This window comes from Panthera pardus, unplaced genomic scaffold, assembly GCF_024362965.1.
Source record: "Panthera pardus isolate Hobbes unplaced genomic scaffold, ASM2436296v1 HiC_scaffold_17, whole genome shotgun sequence".
Classification (NCBI taxonomy): Eukaryota; Metazoa; Chordata; class Mammalia; order Carnivora; family Felidae; genus Panthera; species Panthera pardus.
Genome location: NW_026526732.1, coordinates 87546006 through 87563088, shown reverse-complemented (window position 1 = coordinate 87563088; position 17083 = coordinate 87546006). Strand labels below are relative to the sequence as shown.

The 17083-nt window shown below is 39.5% G+C and overlaps 1 protein-coding gene across 1 annotated transcript in view; it reads left to right on the top strand.

Moving 5' to 3' along the window:
- Positions 1-5888: 5888 nt before the first annotated feature.
- Positions 5889-17083, top strand: part of SDHAF4 (succinate dehydrogenase complex assembly factor 4) — a 30703-nt gene continuing 19508 nt past the window's right edge. Inside the window, exon 1 of the mRNA XM_019417675.2 lies at positions 5889-6063. Within this exon, the coding sequence (XP_019273220.2) occupies positions 6000-6063 (64 nt within the window). The 5' untranslated portion in view covers positions 5889-5999. The remainder of the gene's footprint in view (positions 6064-17083) is intronic.

Below are 17083 nucleotides of genomic sequence, written 5' to 3'. Positions count from 1 at the left end.
GGAACAGCTAAAACACTTGCTTATTTTCAGAATACTAGAGTATATTTTTATTTATAATTGGATAGACTATGTTAATTAATTGTATAGACCAGCATAATTATATAACTTACAGCCTTTGTATTTTTATAATTTATATCTTTTGCATATATTAAGTAGTTGAAAGGTACTTCATTGGCTCTCCATAATTCTTTATTTTGTAGAAGTGTTTGAAAATTCAGTGAATTGACTAAGCAATAATATACCAAGTGCATTATAACTGGAAAATATAAATATATGCATTAACCACCACATATTTTTGCCACACACATTTTTCATCTTGACATACTTGGCCCTGAGTTTGAAATATGCTTATTCTAAGTTTGAATAATCTTCCAGGTTTATCAGAGGACTCATTCTTATTCATAATCATTTTATTTGAAGATAAATTGCTCTTATAATCATGGTTGGTTGGTTGTTGGTTTTAAAACACAGTTGTTTTTTTTTTAATATGAAATTTATTGTCAAACTGGTTTCTATACAATACCCAGTGCTCATCCCAACAGGTGCCTTCCTCAATGCCCATCACCCACTTTCCCCTCCATCCCACCCCTCTTTAAAACAGTTTTAAAAGCACATCAATGATCATGGTTTAAAATCTAACAGATTTCACTTTTCATTTACCAGGGAAACTATCATATGTTATTTACCTCCAAATTCGGATTATAGGGGTGGGATGGGGTTCTGAGGGAGAGGGGAAGTGATTGTCTGAAACACTATAATTGACTTTTACAGAATAAATCTCACTGAAGTGTATACCCGTAAGGATTCTTGTTGCAAACAACAAAAAGCAATTATGATTAAATTAAGCAGAAAAAGAATTTATTGGAAGAATATTAGGTAGCTCACAGAATTTCTGGAAAGGCTGGAGAATGAGCTTTGGAAAACAGATAGAAGCCAAAGGAAGCTGGATGACCAAAATTGTAGCCAAACTCTGACCTCAAAAAGAGCTGAAAGTTTGTGTATATGTCTACTGGTAGTGGTGCTTCTGAAAACAGGATTCCAAACACTCTGCTTATTTGAATCACTCCTTTCAGATTCAAAGTCTGATGGGAATGTCCAACTGACCAAGGTTAGTTGATGCCAGCACTCAGGCTGTCAGGCCTCAAAGACAGCAAGTATATCCAACCTTCTCAGCTTCTGCAGTAGAAGATGGCACCATTTCTCTCACCAAAGTCCACCAAGCATATGAAATAGGTTTGATGACTGAAAATCAACATGAGAGATCAACTGTTATCCATCTCTTTGTCTTTCTTTTTTTATTTATTTTTTTAATGTTTTATTTATTTTTGAGAGAGAGAGAGAGAGACAGAGCTCCAGCAAGGGAGGGGCAGAGAGGGAGAGGGAGACACATTCTGAAGCAGGCTCCAGGCTCTGAGCTGTCAGCACAGAGCCTGACGCGGTGCTCAAACTCACAGACCGCGAGATCGTGACCTAAGCCAAAGTAGGATGCTTAACTGACTGAACCACCCAGGCACCCCAATCTCTTTGTCTTTCTAACATCAACATATACCATTCTTCCTATATTTACACATTTACGTATTACTAACAGTACAATTTTCCTAACATAATACTATTATCCCTCATCCACTTTCAAGTCCAGAATCTCCATGTGATGTCTATTCCTCCTCTAGTTCTGTAATGATCTTGTCCCAGTAGTATGCAGCCCATAGACAAAATTGTGACCTAACCACCACCACCCCTATATACAAAAATAGTGTAAGATAGGAAAGAAAAGAGAAATTACTAAATATATAAGCACAGGTGTGCACCAATGGGGAAGAAAATATAGTTAGAACAGGGCTTTGCAAGCTTCCTTGTTGAGATTACCTGAATTACTTGTTCAAAATACAAGTTCCAGGGGTGCCTGCGTGGCTCAGTCTTTTAAGCATCTGACTTCGGCTCAGGTCATAATCTTGCATTTCCTGAGTTTGAGCCCCTCATTGGGCTCTGTGCTGACAGCTTGGAGCCTGGAGCCTGCTTCAGATTCTATCTCTCTCTCTGCCCCTCTCCTGCTCAAATTCCAGAGCCCTATTACAGACAAATTGAAACAATCTCCAGGGTAGGATATGAGGAGCAGCATGTTTTGTCCCAAAGGTCTCTGATTTAAAAACAAAACCATACAGCTCTCAATTCTGCCACTGGCCGGCCATGAGGCTAAATTGTTATGATTTGTCACCACTGCCATTTATTCCGTTTCCTTTGTGTTCAACCAGTATCTCAGTGAATGAAATGTCTTTACCTAGTGGTTGATGCAAGGATCTGAGTCTTGAGTGGCCTTGCCTATATATGATTGCAGATCTTTGTTTAATTTTTATAATTCAACATGGGTATTGTGAGGAGGATCTTATCCAGGAGATAAGATCTCCCAAGTTCTAGTCAGACTCCTTTCCCTATTCCCTTTTCTTCCATGGTCTTCAGGGCCAATCACCCCAGTTAGCACCATGACGAATTTTTTAAGTCCTTACCTAGAGGAATGAGCTAAAAAATGACCAGTTTACAATCCCAACTTCCAATGCAGAGAATACATTCTATCCCCTTGTACCCCACTCTGTGTACAAAAATTGGTACGCCAACAGAACCTGGAATCATGGAGATGGATAGTGAGAACCATAAAGGGTCTAAGATTTTATCCTGCTTGTAGACTTGCTTGCTACAGTGAAATGGATGCCAACAGGAGACTCCTGGGTACCAAAGACTATTACAGCAAAATCATAGTCAAAGCATCAGCATATTTGCACTAGTTCATGGAGCCCCAATTCCCACAGTGATGTAGAGGGCCAGATGACTCCTGTACACACTATGGGTTGCATCACAGGAGAAAAGTCCAGAGCCAAGGGCCAAGCAGTTCTGAGCAAGCAGCAAAGAAGCCAGTCTCTTTTCCCCAGGGGAGCAGCAGTTAAATGGTAGTAATACTCTATTAGATGCCTATATGACTGACTACGGAAATTGCTAAGTATCAGGAGATGGATAAGCCTTGCCGTTAGCATACTCAGCAATAATATGAAGGGAGGCCCAGGACCCATGGCAGATTGCCTCTCCTCACAATGGAAAGCAAAATATATGGACAGTATATTAAATATAACAAGATATTAGTCCCTCTACTACTCTTTGGATCCTATTATTCTGTCAACAGAAGAAATACTACTGAAAACACTTAAGTCATTTGGAGCATATGCCAAGACCTTTAGGACAGCATCTCAAAGCATTTTCTGACCTTGTTCCAAAAGTAAACCTTCAGTAGGGTTGTCCATTATTCTATAAGACCAGTTGCTTCTGGTCTGATGGGGATATGTGATAAAGCTTGTTAATCCCAGAGGCATCAGTATTCTACAACTTTCATAGGAAAATGAGTTCTTTGATTAGAAACAATGTTGTGTGGGATGTTATATAAAGTATATGTAGTATAAGGTATTCAGTAAGTCCACAGAAAGAATGTATAAAAGAAGTATAAGTCAGAAGTATAACCAATCCAAATGCAGTATCGTTGTTCCAATAGAACAAGTTGCTACCTCCTTCATCATCGTAAGATTCCATTGTAATCAAACCTGCCACCAGGCTATATAGTGCTATATCAGGGAGACAGATTGTTCACTGCAAGCAGTGGTGCTAGCCAATCAGTCTTGGCAGGGGAAAAGACTATGTTAAAAGTATATGTATATCTCGGGGCACCTGGGTGGCTTAGTCGGTTAAGCGTCCAACTTCGGCTCAGGTCACTATCTCGCGGTCCGTGAGTTCGAGCCCCGCGTCGGGCTCTGTGCTAACTGCTCAGAGCCTGGAGCCTGTTTCAGATTCTGTGTCTCCCTCTCTCTCTCTGACCCTCCCCCGTTCATGCTCTGTCTCTCTCTGTCTCAAAAATAAATAAATGTTTAAAAAAAAAAAGTATATGTATATCTCTATGCCACCATGGCTACCTGGTAGTGGGTCCAGCTGTGGTGAGAGAAGGAGGCTGATTGATGTCTACAAAATGGGTCACTATGGTAGGCAGCCTCTAAAATGGCCTTCATCGATCACCATCTGCTGGTATTCATCCTTTGTGTAATCTCTTCCCCTTGGAGGTCTCTGGATATAGTGACTCACTTCTAATGATAGACTACATGAAAAGTGATGGGATGTCATTCTGAGATGAGATCACAAAGACTGTGGTTTCCATCTTGAGCAGTTTTTCTTGTTCTGTCATTCATTCTGTGGAAAACCAACTGCACATATTATGAAGTGACCTTTGCAGAAGCCCACATAGCAAGAGCTGAAGGAGGTTTCCAGTCCCAAAGCCCACAAGGCATTAAATCCTGCCAGTAATTGGGCTAGTAAACTTGGAAGCAGATCCTCCCCTAGTTGTGCCTCCATCTGGGACTGGATCCCCAGCTAAGACCTTGACTGCAGCCTCCCTTAAGGCCTAGAGCCAGAGAGCCAGAGGTACACTGGCTCCTGGATTCCTGACCCATAGAAACTGAGAATAAGTGTTTATTGTTTTAAGATATGAAATTTTGGTATATGTGATGGAGTGATAGGTAAGTAGCAGTAATCTTGTTCTGATTAAGAGACCTTCTGAAATGGGAGCCTTTTTTTTTTTTTTTTTTTTTTTTTTTAATTGAGCAACAAGATCCAAATGTTCTTATGCTTTGGAGTGATTCTGAGAGGTCCTATTCCAAAGGACTATTCCAATACCTTTATATTCCCAGTCCCTGCCCACTTGACTAAACCAGTGCCCATGAAGTGATGTAGATCTTTAGAGCTTTATCTCAAGCCATATCTCCTTCCGGGAAGGCAAAGTGTACAAAATAAAGTTCTAGCCTCTTGAGAGGATCTCTCCCCCAGGCATCTCTCTGTCCTCCCCCACCCTGTTCCTTCAGGGCCTCTGTTAAATGGGGCTCTAAATGCCAAGGCAGTCCATTGACAGCTGAGTCAGTATATTTAGCAAAGCCATCTGTGTAACAGCTTCGAATTTTTTCCTCAGTCAACTAGTCACAAGCAACTTGTTGTTAAGCTATATATATAAACTAAGGGTCAAATGTATGTGTGGGAGCTACCTGCTAATAAAAATTGCTTGAGTTTTGTTTCCGGCCCTGATCTGTATATAATACTCTTAGTAAAAGGACTCCTTATCTAGGAGGATCAGATAACTCCTAGTTCTTGATGAGAAACTCAGATTGCATAGCCCCCTAATGTCACACTGTCAGACATTACCAGCACCCAATAGTTAGCAAAAAAATTTTCTGAAAAATAAAAAATCTAGGGACCTGCACTGTGATTCTGTAAAGATTTCCACAAGTTACATAAAGCCTCCTGATCTGCCACATATGTTCCAAACACCACTGCAACTGTTGGAATTCAAGGGCCAATTGGCAGGGCTCCTTCCACTACAGCCTGAACCAGATGGCAAGCCTTCTCTTGCTCTGCACTTCATTCACAACTGTCATCTTTCAGGTCATCTGGTCAATGAGTCAGAAATCACGAATTAGTGCACTGAACAACTAGATATTTAAAAAACAAAAGATAATTGAGGGGAAAGAAAACTATTACACGGGCAAAAGAGTAAAAGGTACTTTTATCTTTGTATACTATAAAAGAGATCTTTCAAAAGACCTCTGCCTCAGATTAAGAGGAATACACGGAATTATTCCCTCATCCAACTTCAGCCATGATTTGGGATTTTAATCACCAGGAAGGTCAGGGTAGCTTGAGTCGCTCTTCGCGAAAAAGCTGACCCTCTCCATCCGCCTTTTCCTGCACACAGCCCAGGATTGGAGCACAGACTCCTAGAAGAGCTCTGGAAGCCCGCCCCTCCCGGCCACACGCACGCCCCGCCCCTCCTTACGCAGGCCCCACCCAATCTCAAGCACGCCCCGCCTCACGAGAGATCCGGCCCGCCTGTGGGTTGGGCTCCGAACTGCGCCTCTGGCTCCTTCTTCCTGCTCCTTCATCCTCTGCTGGGCCCAGAGGACGCTGCGGGAGTCGGCATCATGACTGTAACGAGGCTAGCTCGGTTGCTTGGCTACATCCCGGCCACCGCGTGGAGAGCGGCAAGTAAGGCGCCCGGCCCCGGGGCCAAGGTCGCGGGCGGGGTCGCGAAGGCCGAGCGCCGCGAGAAAAGCCTCCCTCGGGGAAGCCGCGTGTGTGTCGGGAGTCTGAAGGTGCTGGGTGTTGCAGAGCTTCTCTTCCTCAGCTCAGCCACGCACGTCTTGGTCCTGGGCAGGTCCCTTCACCGCCCGGCTCAGGGTTGGGACTAGGGCTAGAAGATCACCCCAGCCCTTCGAGAGCCTGGACACCTGCGTCCTTCCGGTCATTGCTCTGGTCTGGAAGGGCAGCAAACATTCTAGGTTGTTTACTTTGGAGCTCTCAGGGCGCACTACGCTTTGATGCTCGTGAAAAAAAAAAAAATGGAAAAGACGGCCCTTGGGAACGAGAATCATTCATTTACTTTCATTTACTTATTTAATTTACATCAAAAAATGTAGCGGTTTACTGTATTTAAAAAAACTGGAAAAGTGCAGACGTCGCCCCACGGTAGCAAATTAGTATAATAAAAATTAGATGAAGTCGAATTGTTAACTACAAAGAAGTATGTATGCTCTCAGTAAAAACTGACATTTTTAACCTATTTTTGTTGGAAGCTTTTTTCAATATTTTGAACTTAACCACAATTAGTTTCATTGAGGGCATCCTGGAGAAATTGTGTAAGTTGAAAACAGAATTACTGCTTCTCATATTAATGAATCCCAGATTTCTATGCAGTTTGTTTTCTGTATTCATTTCTCCCCAGATATATTACTTGTTAATTGTAAACATTTAAATGTTCCAGGAAAGAATAATACAGAAAGTGAAAGTCCCATTTTTATCCAGCCTTCAAGGTAATAACTGCACATTTTGTTGTGTGTTCATTCACCATCCCTTTTGCACTTGTGTTAAAAACTTAAGAATGAGGTATTTGATACCCAAAACATGTATAACACGAGTAAGTTATGAAGCACAGCTTACATTTATGAACCCATTTTGCAATTTAAGAAACAGAATATTTCTGTTATTAAACAGCAACCTGTGTGCTTTTTCCTGATGCAGCCGTGTAATTTTACATGTTTTTGATCTTTATAGAAATGGCTTCTTACCATTTGTATTTTACTTGCTTTTTTCCTACTAACACTGTATTTTAAGAATCATCTATGTTGCTGTGTAAGGTTGTAGTTATTTTCAGTTGTGAGAATATATCGTATGGTTTTTCCATTCTTCTTCTCAGTGGACATTTGGGTAATTCTGGAAACACCAAGATTGGCTGCTACACATTCTTGCATAAGTTATGGGTGTTCTCATGCAAGGAGTGGAATTCTGGAACCTATGGTATAGGCCTTTGCAGTATTACAATGTGATGCCAAGTTGTAAAGGCATTTTCTGTTCCTACTGGCAATTACATTCCTACCAGCAGTGTATTAGAGTTTTTCTTGCTCCACATACTTGTCAATATTCGATAATCATCAGAAAATTTGATTTTTGCCTGAATAGGGTTTTGAAATGGTAGATCATTGTGATTTTGCTTTAGGCAAAATCTGGGTTTTATATCCAGTATCCTAGCTAAATTCCTTTTCTCTTTTAACTTATCCAATTAGAGAAGTTAAACATCTTTTCAAATATTTATATTAGCTTTTTTGGTGAAATCTCTTCATTTTCTTAATGGATTTTTTTTAATGTTTATTTTTGAGAGAGATCGCGAGCAGGGGAGGGGCAGAGAGAGAGGGAGACAGAAGATCTAAAGTGGGCTCTCTGCTGACGGCAGTGAGCTTGATGCGGGGCTCAAACTCCTGAACCATGAGATCATGACTTGAGCCCAGGTCAGATGTTCAACCGACTGAGCCAACTGGCACCCCCATTTTTATCTTTCTTCTTGATATTCTTTACATATATTTGAATGCTAAACCTTTTTTGGTTATGTAAGTGGCAAATAGCCCAGTTTGGGGCTGTTTTTGTCACTCCATGGTGTCTTTAAAAAAAATTATATGCAGTGTAGCACAGTAAAATAATGGTTCTGCATGTACAATCACACATCTTCAAAAGAAAGTTGTCTTTTGATGAACAGATAATCATAATTTTATTGTAATTTTGTCTTGATCTTTTGTTTATTGTCAGTGCTTTGTGATCTTGTCTAAGAAAGCCTTTTCTGCCCTAAAGTCAGAATTATTCTCCTATACTTTCGTCTCAAAGGACCATAGTTTTGCTTTTTATATTTAAGCCTTTATTCTACCAGGATTGATTTTTATATATGGTGTGAGGCAGGAAACCAATTTCATTTATTTTTCATGTCAATAATCAGTTGTCCTGGTCCATATAGTAGACCTTTCCCCCACTGATACAATGCCAGCTGTCTTAAATCAAGTTCACATGAACATATATGCATGGGTTTATTTCTTGGTTTCCTTTTCAGTTGCATCAATTTGTCTATTCCTGTGCTGATATTTATCAGCTGTATTAATAACCATACCTTTATAATAAGTCTTAATATCTAATAGGGTAAATGCCCCCATTTGTTTTTCAGAAGTGCCTTGGCTCTTCTTACATATCTGCTTTGCATATCAAATTCTTTAAAAAAAAAAAGTTCCTGTTGCGATTTGATCGCTTCTCAATAATTTTTTAAATTATCATTTTCTGACTGCTGCTTATGTATAGATACATAGTTGAATTATTAATGCTTTTGTATCCTGCAGCCTAGCTAAATTACTTTATTAAATAATTTATTTGTAGCTATGTGGGGAGGGTATGTATGCTAGGTAGACACTTATATTATCTGCAAGTAATGAAAATCTAGTTTCTTGCTTTCTAATATTTATATCTTTTTTTTCTCTTTCCTTGCTCAGATTTACAGTAACATGTTGATATCTTGTTTGTGATTGTAAAGGGAATGTGTTCATACTTTAAGTGTCATATTAGCTGTAGATGTGCCCTTTATCAGGTTAATGAAGTCCTATACTATGTCTAGAAGGGTTTTTGTTGTTGTTTATGTATTTGTCTGGTTTTTAAGACAATAAATCTTGAAATTTACTGAACTCATTTTTCTTCATCTTCTCAGTGATTATATCATTTTTCTCCTTTAAATCTGGTGAGTTGGTGAATTGTAGATTTTGCTAATGCTCTAGCATTCCTAGAAAATAATTCAAATTGATCATGATTATATATTTTTTTAAGTTTTATTTATTTATTTTTGAGAGAGAGCACAAGGGGAGAGGGGCGGGGGGGGGGGGGGGGGGACCAGAGGATCCAAAGCCAGCTCTGTGCAGACATCAGAGAGCCCAATGTGGGGTTCAAACCTTAAACAACTGAGTCACCCAGGCATACCATAATGATTATATTTTTAATATGTTGGATTTGATATGTTTATATTTTGTTTAGAAATTGGCCTGTAATTTTGCTTTTTTGCAATTTCCTTTTCTGGTTTTGAAATTAAGTTATTCTAGCCTCTATTCGAGAATCAAATTCGAGAGTCTTCCACCCTTTTGCTGTCTTTGTTATATTTTGCTTAAAGAGGTTATTTATTCCTTGAGTGTTTGGTATAACTCACTATAAAACTATGTGCTCCTCCAGGGAAGATTTTAAATTACTGATGTAATTTCTTCGACAGTTATTGCATTGTTTATCAGGTTTTCTTTTAGTTTTGATAAGTTAAATTTTTCTAGAAAATTGTTCATTTTGTATACTTTGATTATATAGGCATAAAGTTCCCTTTTTAAAAAATTTCTGCTCTCATTATATAATCTACTTTTTAAGTTTTTTTCCTGTTTGTTTATTTTTGAGAGAGAGAAAGAGACAGCCAGCAACAGAGACAGTGTGAGCAGGGTAGGGGCAGAGAGGGAGGGAGACACAGAATCCAAAGCAGGTTCCAGGCTGTGAGCTGTCAGTACAGAGCCCAACACTGGGCTCGAACTCATGAACGGTGAGATCTGGACCTAAACCAAAGTCAGATGCTTAACTGACTGAGCCATCTGGGCTCCCCCCATTATGGAATCTATTTTCTTCGTATTATTTATTTTGCCTTCTCTGTCTCTTTTTTTTTTTTTTTTCATATTTGCCTAACTAAATACTTTACAGTAGTTTTAGTCTCATAAGGGAACCAACTCTTGGTTTTGTTGATGCTCTCAGCTTTTTTTTTTTTTTAAGTTTATTTATTTATTTTGAGAGAGACAGAGAGGGCACAAACTAGAGAGGGGCAGAGAGGGGGGGAGAGTGAGAGAATCTCAAGCAGACTCCACCCTGTCAGCATAGAGCCCGATGCAGGGCTCCAACTCACAAACTGTGAGATCATGACCTGAGCTGAAACCAGGACGCAGCCAGTGGCTTACTGACTGAGCCACCCAGGCACCCAATCTCTTACTTTTTTATGTCTTTTGTTTGTGTTATCATTTTCTTCTCTAACTGTGGTTATTTTCTTTCCATTTTCTGTGTGTCTCTCTCTTTAAAACAAAACTAAACAAAACATGGAAACGGCGCATCTCCCATGGCATAGTTGGGGCTACAAAAACAAGTTACCACAGTGTGGTTTAAACATCAGACATTTATTTCTCCCAGTTCTGGAGGCTAGGAAGATCAAGGTGCCAGGACATCTGGTCTTTGGTGAGAGCCTACTCCTGGTTTGCAGATGGCCGTCTTCTCACTGTCTCCTCACATGGCAGAGAGCAGAAGGCCACAGCAGGCTCTCTTATCTCTTCTTATGAGGGCACTAATCCCATTCATGAGGGCTCCACTTCATGACCTAATTACCTCACAGAGGGGTCACCTCCTAATATCACTACATCAGGGGTTAGAATTTCAACATATGAATGAGGGTGGTGAGGGGAACTCAAACCTTCAGTCCATAAAATGGGTCTTCTTTTTTTGTTTGTTTTAGAAACATGGTGTGGTGCTTGTTACATAAACAGCATGTGGCTGGATTTTGTTTTGGAGTCTGACAAGTTTATACCTTTTTAACTGAAGAGTCCATTTATAACCATAATTATTGATATAATTGGCTCTATTTCTCCCATCTTTTTTCACTTTCTGTTTGTCATACTTTGAGTTAAATATTTTCTTGTTCCATCTTTTTTCCTTCTGCTGGTTTGGGAGATATACATTGTCTTTTATTGGTTATCCTTGAAATTGAAATGCATACCTAAGGAAGTCTAAAGTTAACACCTTATCCTAAACATTACAAGGTGTAAAAATGCTTTGAATGCACTCACCCTCTACCTTTGTTGTTCACCCTTTTAGGTGTGTATATGTGTGAGTTCTCATGTATATGTTGGAATGGGTTGTGCTTTTGATAATCCCACATCACAGTTGTTAATGGTTTTATACAGTCAATGAACGAAACTTTTATTTTCTCTCTATTCTTATCTCACACTTCACCTTTGGGATCACTTTCTTAAAGTAAATTGCTTAGAAGTTCCTTTCATGACAGTCTTTTGTGGTAAAGTTTCTTAGTGTTCTTTTTGATATATATCTTATTTTTAATCCAAAGATCTGGTTTCTTTTACTTTTTGTTTTTTAAAGGTGGTTTGAATGGGTGTATCATTTTCTCATAGCTCTATCTTCTGGCTTCTATTATGGCTATGGGGAAGTTATCTGTCCAATTTTTGTTCCTTTATTAGTAATCTTTCTTTTATCTGTCTTCTTAGATCTTCCTTTGATGTTGGGATTGTTCATTTTACTTTGTTTCTAGATGTACTTTTTTGCCCCTTTAATTTGGCATTTCTTTGTGCTTCCTACACCTGAAGATTCCTGTCTGCTTTATTTCTCATGGTCTTTCCATTATCTCTTTGTGGAATTATGATTAAACAAACATTTGTTAGACGTTCTCATTTTATCCTCCACATGTGTGAGCTTCTCTTTGGTTATTTTCATCTTTGTCTCTATGCTTTTTCCTGCATAATCGCTTCAGAACTAAATTCTAGACCACAAATTCTCTTTTCAACTGTATCTGTTCTGCTATTTAGCCCTTCGTTTGAGCTTTAACTTTAAATTGTTATATTTCTAAGTTTCTGTGTTTTTTAAGTTGGTCTTGCATAGTCTCTTACTCATTTCTCCTTTTTTTGGCTTTTTTTTTTTTCCTTGAACACATTAAATAGTTATTTTATATTCTGATGTCAGTGATTTCAGTATGTTGAATCTTTATGGTCTGGCCCTGTTTGTTGATTCTGCTGACTCTTGCTTGTGATGGCTTGTTTCCACACATATTTTCCTGAGATTCTCTCTGTGAGACCTACATGAGACATGGGTTGAGAGAGTATTTTTCAGAGGATTTGCTTCTGCTTTTGCCATGTGACCGGGGCACCTCAACTTTAGACTTGGGTCCACTTTATATAAGGTATTCCCCTCGGGGGGTTTTCGACCGTGCAGATAGCGTGCAATCAGGCATACATAAACATAAGTATGGTCAGCCAGTACTTTCAAAATCTCTAGAAGGCTTCTTTTACACATCCACTCAGAACCAAGGTTGAGATGGACACTTATCCTTCCTTCACAGTTCTCTTCATTAACTGGAAGTTTTTTTCTAGCTCCTTGTTCTTTAGACCAGCAGCATGAGCATCACCTGGAGATTGTTAAAATGCAGAATGCAGATGCCACTCAGACCTACTCAGAATCTGCTTTTTTAACAAAGATCCCCGGGTGTTTTATATGCACATTAAAATCTTCAGGCTCAATTACTTTTCTGAGTGCTGTGCCTCCTTGAGTCTTGGCCTCTGATAGGCTTTCTGTTTTGCTCAGGTTCAAAAGACTCCTCTCCCTGCTGTCCTGGGAGCTCTGTACCCTAAACTCTAGGTGAGAAAGGCACAGGATATATGGTGGTTTAAGTGTTTGGTTACCTCACTGGACTGCTTTGTTAGTTTCTCATTATTTACTTTCTTAAAGGTTCTTTGATTAAAAAATTTTTGTATATTTTTCAACCTTTTTAGATGTTTTATAGCTGTAGGTTTTTGGCATCTCTAATTTATCAAACTGTCAGAAACAAGTTCTGAAAAGTTGTTTGTTGTTTTAATTTTTTAACAGTAATTCATTTTTTTCTGTTGCTTTTATTATTCTTTAAATAATTAAAAAAATTTTTTTTAAAATATTTATTTTTGAGACAGAGAGAGACAGCACGAGTGGGGGAGGGGAAGAGAGAGAGACACAGAATCTGAAACAGGCTCCAGGCTCTAAGCTGTCAGCACAGAGCCCGATGCGGGGCTCGAACCCATGAACTGTGACATCATGATCTGAGCCAAAGTTGGACATTCAACTGACTGAGCCACCCAGGGGCCCCTATTATTTCTTCTTTTAGAAGGTCATCTTTGGGGCACTGGGGTGACTCGGTTGGTTAAGTGTCCAACTCTTGATTTCGGCTCAGGTCAGGATCTCACGGTTGGGGAGTTTGAGCCCTGCATTGGGCTCTGTGCTGTCAGCACAGAGCCTGCTTGGGATTCTCACTCTCCTCTCTACGCCCCTCCTCCACTTGCACCTAGTCTCTCTCTCTCTCTCAAAAAAAAAAAAAAAAGGTCATCTTGTTTCTTGTAATGTACTTGTAAACACAGTTCCGAATAAGCTTTGGATAAGGCCATATCACCCCTTGATGAAGAAGACATGGGCTTTATGGTGGTGATTTTGTTTCTCAAAGGATAATTTTTGCTTTAAGTTTGTCAGCTATTGCCCATGTAGTTGATACAGTCAGAAGCTTGCTGATGGCCAAAATGTAATACTAACATTAATATACAGCTAACTTTTGAATAATTTGGGGGTTAGGGCCTAAACCCCTGTACCATAAAAAGTCCACATATGACTTTTAGGGTGCCTGGATGTCTCAGTTGGTTAAGTGTCTGACTCTTGATCTCAGCTCAGGTCTTGATCTCAGGGTTGCGAGTTCAAACCTCACGTTGGGCTCCATGCTGGGCGTGGAGCCTACTTAAAAAAAAAAAATCCACGTATAACTTTTGACTTCCCCAAAACTTAACTACTATTAAAGCCTACTGCTGAACGGGAGCCTTAGGATAATGTAAACGGTTGATTAACACGTATTTTGCAGATTACACATATTATATATTCTTACACTAAAGCTAGAGAAAAGGTTATTAAGAAAATCATAAGGAAGAGAAAATACATTTACAGTACTGTGCTGTAAAAAGTCCATGTGTATGCAGACCTGTGCAGTTCAAACTTGTTTGCTCAAGGGTCAGCTGTAATTACTGATGCTTAGTAATTACTGATGCTTACTGATTACTGTTGTTTGACAGGCAGAATCCATAGGAGTGGCTCTGGGGCTCACCTTCACCTCTTTGCTAATCCTTATCATCTGATAGACCCTTTTTTCTTGTTGTCTGCCCATCAAGCTACTCACATGTGTCTCACTGTCACCATGACTGCCAGGTTGCTGTGCATGGACTCGTTTCCAAAGCTATAAAGTTTGTGGGTGCCAAAGAGCACGATGTCCCTATCTTCTCTTGTACTGTCCAGAAATGAGAGGAATTCTCCACATTCTGTCACCCTGTTACCTGTCTGCAAAAATAGTTCAACGTAGGCCTCCCTGATCTCAGAGTCCCCTGAGAAAACTGGTTTTTTAGCTTTTCCTTGCAACTTTTTTTTTCTACAGGTAAAGTTCTACACTTTGCAACTCTTCTGTCTTTTCCAACAACACACCTACCTTCCTGTTCCTTACCAAAAACCCTTTTGTACATTGACTCTTGTGTCCTAGAATTAGGCTCAAGTTATTATTACACTCAGTGTGAGCACATAGAGACATATGCATTACTTAATTTCTCTGAACTAGCCTGCAAGATAAGTAGAAGTACCCCCATTCTGTAAATAGGGAAACAGACTCAGTGAGATACATACAGTAACTTTGTCAGGGCCACATTGCTAATAAGTGGTGTTGCTGTCATTGGGACTCGTGTGATTCTAATGCCCTTGGTTTGCAAGTTTTTTGTTGTTTTTTTTTTTTTTTTTTTTTTTTACTTCTTTGTTGTATTACTGAAGCAAGGGGCCAAGCTGCTGTAATGGTTCTGCTGATGGGACAGGCAGGACACCTCTGCTTTGACAGGTAATTCGGGGATCCATGTTCTTTTCATCTCATTGCTCCACCATCTGTAGGGCAATGCCGATGATCAGCCTCATATACAGTAGTAGAATTTTACTAGTTATTTACACCTATGTTCTGAATGGTTGGACATACGTTCTGAATGGGCACTGTCTATACAAGTTATTAAATATTTTAAGTATCACCTTGCTCTGGATTTTGTCCACATCTGCATGGTTGAAGCTGGGTCCCTGCCATGTCTATATTACAACCCAAGGAAATGGGAAAAGAAATCCAGGGCAGTTAGCTTGTTGCAAAATTAAGGCAACCTAAAATTTACGCATATCATTTTCGGTCACAACCCATTGGTCACAACTTGGACACATGGATGCTTGGCTGCAGGGAGGCTGAGAAATGTAATCTCTAAGTGAGTGGTCTGATGCTCAGCTTAATAGCAAACAAGGTGGGAGTGGGAATCCTAGAACTAAACGGAAGAAGGGAAAAGTGGCTACTTGAGACATTTAGCAGTCTCCACCACATTGACCTAATGCCACTTTTTCAGGAAATGATTTTGTTCATATTGAACAGAATTACTGCAAATTAAAGACAGTCACACCTGCCCCATCAGATAATTGTGAGCTCTAGTGAGATGTCCTATTTTTAGCTTCTAGCACAGTGCCTGGCACATAGTAGGCATTTAACACATATTTATTACTTGTATTATTTACATTTAGTATATCTGTATCACTTAAGAGGAAAAAGATTTTTTTGTTTATTTATTTTGAGCGAGAGAGAGCAGAAGGGGCAGAGAGAGAGAGAGATAGAGAGAGAGAGAGAATCTGAGCTGGCAGCGAAGAGCCCACCACAGGGCTTGATCTCACAAACCATGAGATCATGACCTGAGCTGAAACCAAGAGTCAGATGTTTTACCGACTGAACCACCCAGGTGCCCCAAGAGGAAAAATTTTTAGCTTCAGATTTTGTCTGCATTATAATTGGCAGCCAAGACTATATTTTGTGCCATTTTTATGATTTTGTATAAGTGCTTAGGAATTTCTACAGATTTGGAACATACCAAGATTAATTTTTACACTGAATATCATTTCAAGCTTTGAGTTAAGAGATTTTTTGATTTGCAAAAGCAACCAAACCTAAACAAAAAGTGCTAATTTTATTGTATTGAGTTGAGCTTGAGTGCACAGGAGCAGGTGGCTATTGGTATATGTTAAATACTTGCTGATTTTTAGGCTTCAAAGTGAGTTATTTGATGTACAGTAGCATAGACTTACTTAGTAACCCGATGCACAGTCTAGTCAGTCATTAGCCACAATTTAGATCTAATCTGTATTATCACTGAATTATCACCACTTACACACAACCTTTCATGCTTTACAAATTTGTAACAGATTTGTAGATGAATAGATAGTTGGACATCAGATGATGGACTGAAGTTTCTATTGTGGAGGATGGCCAAACTTTCTAAATTGGGATATTTTGATGTCAAATGCTAAAGAATCCTATATTTCAGACAAGAAGTGACTAATTAACAAAAAAGCCCATGATTTGGAGTGGAAATATCTTTCAATTGAGCATTGTCCATGTTCACCAAAATTTTCAATATAATATTTTTCTAAATAGTTAATCACAATGAATCAAGATCAGATTGTTATATGAAGTATGTTAATATAACCAGAAACTCAGATTTCTATATTTTCCATTTCTTAAATAAAAATAAATGCTGGGGCACCTGGGTGGCTCAGTCGGTTGAGCGTCCGACTTCAGCTCGGGTCATGATCTTGTGGTCCATGGGTTTGGGCCCTGCGTCAGGCTCTGTGCTGACAGCTCATAGCCTGGAGCCTGCTTCGGATTCTGTGTCTCCCTTTCTGTCTGCCCCTCGCCCGTTCATGATCTGTCTCTCTCTGTCTCAAAAATAGATAAACATTAAAAAAAAAATTAAAGGGGCGCCTGGGTGGCGCAGTCGGTTAAGCGTCCGACTTCAGCCAGGTCACGATCTCACGGTCCGTGAGTTCGAGCCCCGCGTCAGGC